General features: G+C 42.2%; 1 protein-coding gene across 1 annotated transcript in view; it reads left to right on the top strand.

The window, feature by feature from the left end:
- LOC116705016 (1-phosphatidylinositol 4,5-bisphosphate phosphodiesterase beta-1) overlaps positions 1–8,056 on the top strand; it is a gene marked incomplete in the record, with an annotated part of 36,209 nt that overhangs the window by 16,724 nt on the left and 11,429 nt on the right. Inside the window, 5 exon segments of the mRNA XM_032540852.1 lie at positions 58–113; positions 4,473–4,569; positions 4,966–5,050; positions 6,207–6,331; positions 7,771–7,925. Of these exon segments, the coding sequence (XP_032396743.1) occupies positions 58–113; positions 4,473–4,569; positions 4,966–5,050; positions 6,207–6,331; positions 7,771–7,925 (518 nt within the window).

Raw genomic sequence — 8,056 nt, 5'->3', positions numbered from 1 at the left:
GAAGAAGGGGTGAAGCGACGATGAGGATGAAGACTTGTTTAACTTTAATTTTAACAGAGATGGAGGCTGAGAGTGAGGAAGATGATGATGATGAAGATGATGATGGTAAAAAGGTCAGTGGTGACGTCACACAAAGCTGAGGGGCGGTCGCCCTCACTGCTGTCGCCATTTGTTAACGTTTACAAGTGTTGTCGTGGTTTTTTCATGGTTTCGTTGTTTATTTTTATGCCATTGTCTTTGTTTCTCTTGTTATGTAATCTAAATGTTACTGCTGTTAACACTTGCTGCTGCTTTTGTCATTTGTGCTATAACTTGTCTCTGCAGTGTGTTGCTGTTGTTCATTCTGAATGTGTACTGTTGTTGCTTTTGTTGTTTTCTTATCCTTAGAGGTCACAAGCTAAGTTTCCATCCACTTGTCAATCGAATTATCGGAATTTCGGTAAAAAACCTCATGTGAGTAAAGCTGGTGAAAGTGTGTTTCCATCCAACGGCTTTAAAGCGATTAAAAGCTTTGCGTAATGACGTCTCATGCTGTTTTGCGATCAAATTGGTATATTGAATTGATTTTAGACATTTTAAAGTGTTCCCATTAATTTTCGCACTGAATCGCACAACATTCAAGCAAACCTTTGCAAACAAAGTGTTTTTAGACAAAATGGATCGCGCCGTCGACCAACACATGATCAACATGGGACAAGTTGTAATACTGCTTATGTGCCAGCTGACAGCGACGTATCAAGCTATAATAAGAAAACAACAACGATATCAACACATCGCTGTGATGATGCAGATGCAACTTGCCTTTCATTTTCCCTCCGGCACCGTTTTTGAGACATGTCTTGCTGTTTGAGCGCCTTCCATTTACTCGGGAGGACGTCCCACGGCTTGTCCTAACCTTTGTCGGCCATTTCCCTGGTGAGTTTCTGATCAATTAAATTAAAAGGTCTCTTGCCTACTCGTTCGTCCCCTTACTTCTGTCTTTGTTGATACCCGCCATGTGTGCAAACAGGGCGGAAATACTGGCCGCAAATTAATTACAACTTCTTTTTCTTCGTTTTGTGGCGGGTTGCAACCATAAAATGACCTAAAACCATAAGGCGTTTTTTGTTCAATATCACTTAATTCAGATAAAAACATGCGGATGGAAACATAGCTACAGTGGGCCTCTGTCTGCCCTACAAGCAATGAAGGCAAACTGTTTACTGTTTTATTCAACAATACTCCACCAATCATTGCTTTCCCATTGAAAAAAAGTTGCAGATATCGTCTTTTTCATTCTGTGCATTGTTCTTCCTTCAATACCTGTAGACTACGTTACACACAATGCAATTCAACCGCAGACAGTTAGGTCAGGATTTGGTTGCGTTGTTATGCCAGTGGAGGCTAATGTACCCTCAAGCAATTTAAAGATGATTAGCGGAGGTTTGAGGTCTGAGGTTAGTTCTTTCTAACTCCACACCCCCAAATTTATTTCATTATTAAATAAGTTCCCCTTTAGGTTTATCTTCACAAACATTTGGGAGGAAAAACAATAAGAGACACAATCTGGTATAAAACAAAGAAGCAAACTGCTGATGAAAAATGTTTTCTGTGTTGAAACACAATCCGCTATAGAGAAGAGAGGAAAGAACAAAAACAAATGCAGACAGTAACAGTAAGAAAACTAGGCCTGTGAGATCAGTTGTGAGAGGTTAGTGTGTCTTTTCATGTGTGTATTTGTGTTTAAAAAGGGTAGATGGATGTCTTGCAGAAAGTGGTTTGCTGTTTACTCTTGTTGTTACGTTTGTATTACTGCTCGCTGTCAGATGATGTTTTACTGTTGAAAACTCCCTTACTACAGTTTACATAACAGTGCCATTAGGTTGAGGCTTTCATTCAAAGCAACTTGCTATATGTGTATATATGTATATATATATATATATTAGAGCCCAACCAACATATCGGCGGGCAAAAATTATCAGCCCATATTAGACATTTCCCAATCAATCAATATCTGGATTTATATTGGCCAATTCTTTTTTTTTCTTTAATATTCATTCATCAGAATCATTTATAATGACAAATAAATAATTCTGATAAATGATTATTTCAAAAATAAAACCATGTTATGAGCGTTGGCGTTGCATAGTCTGTCCACCAGAAGACGCTCTACAACGTCCCTGTTAGTGGTGATGTTGCATAGTCTGTCCACCAGAAGACGCTCTACAACGTCCCTGTTAGTGGTGATGTTGCATAGTCTGTCCACCAGAGGACGCTCTACAACGTCCCTGTTAGTGATGGCGTTGCATAGTCTGTCCACCAGAGGATGCTCTACAACGTCCCTTTTAGTGGTGGCGTTGCATAGTCTGTCCACCAGAGGACGCTCTACAACGTCCCTGTTTGGGTGCGTTGCATGTCTGTCCACCAGAGGAGCTCTACAACGTCCCTGTTAGGTGATGTTGCGTAGTCTGTCCACCAGAGGATGCTCTACAACGTCCCTGTTAGTGATAGTGTTTGCATAGTCTGTCCACCAGAGGACGCTATACAACGTCCCTGTTAGTGTGATGTTGCATAGTCTGTCCACCAGAGGACCTCTACAACGTCCCTTTTGGTGGCGTTGCATAGTCTGTCCACCAGAGGACGCTCTCAACGTCCCTGTTAGTGATGGCGTTGCATAGTCGTTCCCCAGAGAGACGCTCTACAACGTCCCGTGTAGTGGTGATGTTGCATAGTCTGTCCACCAGAGGACGCTATACAACGTCCCTGTGTGGTGATGTTGCATAGTCGTCCACCAAGGATGCTCTACAACGTCCCTGTTAGTGATGGGGTTGCATAGTCGGTTCCACCAGAGGACGCTATACAACGTCCCTGTTAGTGGTGATGTTGCGTAGTCTGTCCACCAGAGGATGCTCTACAACGTCCCTGTTAGTGATAGTTTTGCATAGTCTGTCCACCAGAGGACGCTATACAAGTCCCTGTTAGTGGTGATGTTGCATAGTCTGTCCCACCGAGGACGCTCTACAACGTCCCTGTTAGTGGTGCGTTGCATAGTCTGTCCACCAGAGGACGCTCTACAACGTCCCTGTTAGTGGTGGTGTTGCATAGTCTGTCCACCAGAGGACGCTCTAACACGTCCCTGTTAGTGATAGTGTTGCATAGTCTTTCCACCAGAGGACGCTATAAACACGTCCTGTTAGTGGTGATGTGGCATAGTCTGTCCCCCAGAGGATCTCTACAACGTCCTCTGTTAGTGGTGGCGTTGCATAGTCTGTCCACCAGAGACGCTCTACACACGTCCCTGTTAGTGGTGGCGTTGCATAGTCTGTCCACCAGAGGACGCTATACAACGCACTGTTAGTGTGATGTTGCATAGTCTGTCCACCAGAGGACGCTCTCAACGTCCCTTTAGTGTGGCGTTGCATAGTCTGTCCACCAGAGGACGCTATACAACGTCCCTGTTATGGTGTTTGCATAGTCTGTCCACCAGAGGAGCTGCTCAACGTCCCTGTTAGGTGGCGTTGCATAGTCTGTCCACCAGAGGACGCTCTACAACTTCCCTGTTAGTGGTGGCGTTGCATAGTCTGTCCACCAGAGGACGCTCTACAACGCCCTGTTAGTGGTGGCGTTGCATAGTCTGTCCACCAGAGGACGCTCTACAACGTCCCTGTTAGTGGTGGTGTTGCCTAGTCTGTCCACCAAGGACGCTCTACAACGTCCCGTTAGTGGTGGCGTTGCTAGTCTGTCCACCGAGGACGCTCTACAACGTCCCTGTTATGGTGTGTTTGCCTAGTCTGTCCACCAGAGGACGCTATACAACGTCCCTGTTAGTGGTGGTGTTGCCGTAGTCTGTCCACCAGAGGACGCTATACAACGTCACTGTTGGCAACAGTGATTATTTCTTTTGTTAATGTGTTTTTGTTCAAAGGACTTTAAGTTTCATGTCTTAAGTTTGTATTTTTACACAATTTTTAACAGAACTTTAATATATTTTGATGTTCCTCTGTTCTGTTGTGACAATTAAACTAACTATTATCAAACAATTTTAGTGAGAATTCATGAGTAACTACAAATAACTAAAGTTATGGAAATCTGTTTATGTTTTGTTACGCGTTTCTGGATTTGTTTTTAAATATGCTGCATGTCAAATTTTCAAACATACGTATCGGCCTAAAAGTCCTTTGTCGGTCGGGCTCTAATACATATATACGTCATTGGTTGCACGCCTCAGGAGCAACATGCCTTGCTCAGGGACACGTTGGTTGATGTGTCTCAGTGGGAATTGAACCCAGGTCTCCCACACCAAAGGCATGTGTCATATCCACTGCACCATCATCACCTCGTTTGTTAGGACTAAAACAATCAAACTGTGTATCTGTTTAACCTGTTCCCTCCCAGCATTTCTCCATTCTATGCTGCCATCAGACCTTAAAACCCCTGATTTCAACATGTGAACATTAACTCTAAAACTTTATTCCCATTGTCATTTAATTCAGGGCTCAGCAGAGCGAGAGGCCGTGGCCACAGAGGAAATGTCAACGCTGGTAAACTACGTCCAGCCAACCAAGTTCAACTCCTTCGAAGCCTCCAAGAGTAAGAAAAGCAGATCCAAACCTGACACTTTGTTTTTTATTTCTCTCTCCCTTCTTGGAATGGTACACCCACAAATCCTTCAATTTCATTTCGTGCTTCAGCTCTATCTGTACAAGGATTAGCATTTAATGTCTTAAGGATAATCTCTGATAAAAAAAAAAAAAATGTACCTTGTTTATGATGAAAGAAATCACTGGGATGAATCTCTTTGTTTCTTGAAATGACAAATAAACCGATCTAATCTGAAGTGTCATTTTGACCTTTATCATGTTATAACACAAGGCGTGCAGAGTGTGTGTCCACAGAAGCATAAGAAAGTTATTGGAATTATTATCTGAAGATAATGTGAGAATCATGTTGGAACCGAGTTAATTGCTGAATAACGTCTGTTTGTAGAGGCGGCCCGCTGTTACCACATGTCGTCTTTTGTGGAGACCAAAGCTTTGGAGCATCTCACAAAGTCACCAGTGGAGTTTGTGGAGTATCCTTGGCAACAGTTACCGCAGCTACCCCCCAACATGGCAACTGCTTCTATACTTTGTGTCTCACGTCCTCTTTTTGATGCTTTGTTTGTGTTCACAAATCTGTCTTAGTCTCTACAGTAATTGACTGCCTTGCTTATATGTCTCCACATAAACCAGTGTGCACCAGGTTTAATTAGGATTGGGTTCAGAAACCCCATATTGCCAATATTGGCACCGGTTCCTAAGCAACGGTATCTACCGAACCGAAAGACAATGCAGATTTCCATTCAATTCAAACTACTTTATTAAATTCTGTTTCACTGAAATGCCATGTGCAGTTCCCTGGTGCTCAGAAACAGACGTTAACGGCAAAAGAAGCCTCACTGCACGTGACGTGTTAACAAAGTTAACACAACGCTTGGCAGCAGGTTACGTTAGTCAGCCATTAGTTAGGATTCAAACACTGGGACGATTAAAAGTCTGCAGCTAAAGACACAGAGTAGACTGGCTGCACTTTTCGAGACACTATGGCCATTATACTTGACTACATATGATGATGTAATAAGTAGGGCTGGACATCGTTTGGATTTCAACGATTTTGATTCCCATTGCGATTCTTCCTTTAGATTCTGGTTCTTATGGATTCTCGATTCAGATTCTTTGCTTATTTCACGAATAAGAGGAAGGTTTTATTTTGATTCACTGGTGGGTTGAAGCTTTACAAGGCTCTTTCAACGTAAAATATAGCCACACTCAAGCGCCGCTTACTGTGCTCCATGGCTGCAACTCAACAAGCGCCTGGCTGCTATGGAAACTAAAACTTGTGCATGGTAAATTTGGATCCGATGATCCGATTTGAAACCAAATCCTCCAAACAATTCCAATAAAGAAACGATTCCAAGTAGGAATCGGTTCTCAATGTCCAACCCTAGTGATAAGTGTAGTAGCAAGTGTATTAGTAGTTGTAGTTAGAAGTGCAGTAGTTGTAGCAGTTGCAGTAATATCCATACAAAAACATATTTATATATGTTTAGTTTTTTTGAGTTATGATATTTTGGTTTTGTGTATGTGCGACTGGAAGATGTCTTGCTGTATTTTGTTATCTTTGAAAAACAGCAGTGTTTTGGCAAATGTTTGACACAACACAATTGTTCTTAACCTTACATTAACCAGATATAATAAATCCCAGTTGAGTCGTATCTATCCGAAAGGAACCAGAGTCGACTCGTCCAACTTCATGCCTCAGCTCTTTTGGAACGCTGGCTGTCAACTGGTGGCTCTCAACTACCAAACTATAGGTGAGTAGGACATCCACGTTTATGCCACAGCCGTGATGCTCAACCCGTTTTGGCTTGTGAGCCCTTAAAGTGCTCATATCATGCTCATTTTCAGGTTCATAATTGTATTTGGAGGTGGCATCATAACAGGTTTATGTGGTTTCGTTTTCAAAAAACACCTTGTTTTTGTTGTAGTGCACATTGCTGCAGCTCCTCTTTTCACCCTGTGTGTTGAGCTCTCTGTTTTAGCTACAGAGTGAGGCATCTCACTTCTGTTCCATCTTTGTTTCGCAGTGGCATATGCGCAAAAGTTAGGCAAGCACTGCTAGCTAGTCAGTTGCAGAGTATGAGGGCGTGCCACGCTAACAGCTGAGCATTATAACGTGTGTTACATAGTGACGAGCGTTCGTTGCGAAAGTAAAGGCTGGACTACAATAGAGCTGTTTGGAGCAGTTGGTGTTTTCTGTTGGAGATGGTGAGTCCCTTTGGGTTGGACTCAAGGCTTCGGATATACAGTATAACACAATAAAGGAAAGGGAAAAAGCCCCAAAAACATAATATGAGCACTTTAAGTCAATGCTTCTTAAAGGTTGCATGTATCTCTAGATTGTGACCCGTTCAACCACAGTGTGACTCTTCCTTAACTCTTCCTTCACAGATTGTTTTATTTGAACAGCTGTAGCAGGATAAAGATCTAAAATGATCCAATAACTCACAGGAAAAGAAGACACATTTTAATTTCATTTGAAATCTTCATTTAAGACTGGGGTAATCAATTAAGGGAGTACCTCATTTTCAATGAGGCCAAGACATCAGACAAACAATCAATAGACAAACCAGTTAAGTTAAAAATACACTCATACAGAACAACAAACAATGTCTGTTAAAACAGTGACAGGCCGATAGTGGATGTTATTAAGGACTGTCTTAAAGCGTGCAAGATATAAGAGTATTCAGTTTTAGGTCAAGTTGCAAGAGATTTAATGAATCTGCTGCACTTACACTTACTAAAAGCAGGCGTTCCAAGTTCAGACTTGGCACGAGGCACCTGAAGAACCAGCCAGTCACTGGAGCGAGTTAAAAGTGGACCCAGAATCCAGTGCAACAGAGATTTAATACATGGTTGTAATTTTCCGACCAGGGCTTTAAAGATATACAGATACCAGATGATACAGTGGTAAGTATTTTTGCTAATTGTTTTGCTAATAGAAAGCTCATCAACGCGTCACCTCCCAACCCCCAGATTTATTATGCAATGCTTTGGGGTTAACCTCACCTAACAGAGTAATGGAGTGGGCTTTTTAATGTTACCTCTGTTATTAGGTAAGTATCCAAAGAGCACCATGTCACAAGACCTTTAATCTATTGTTTGTACTTTGTATATCTTTGTGCAGATAAACTAAACTTTTTTTTTATTTGTACTTTGTTGCCCTAAACTCAACATGAGCTGTTTGTTTCAGATTTGTCCATGCAGCTGAATCTCTTCATGTTCGAGTACAACGGTCGCAGTGGCTACAGACTGAAGCCTGAGTTCATGAGACGGCCGGACAAACACTTTGACCCCTTCACAGAAAACACAGTGGATGGTATCGTAGCCAACACCCTCTCTGTGAAGGTACAACTGCAGTGCTTTCTTTTTATTAAAAGCCTCTACATGTACTGTAGAGACACATTGCTTTATAGATCATGTAAACTGTCCCTACAGCAAGGCAAGGCAGCTTTATTTGTAGAGCACATTTCAGCAAC

The sequence above is a fragment of the Etheostoma spectabile genome, chromosome 17 (genome assembly GCF_008692095.1).
Source record: "Etheostoma spectabile isolate EspeVRDwgs_2016 chromosome 17, UIUC_Espe_1.0, whole genome shotgun sequence".
Classification (NCBI taxonomy): Eukaryota; Metazoa; Chordata; class Actinopteri; order Perciformes; family Percidae; genus Etheostoma; species Etheostoma spectabile.
The sequence above is the reverse complement of the archived record's forward strand: the minus strand, read 5'-3'. Positions and strand labels throughout refer to the sequence as shown.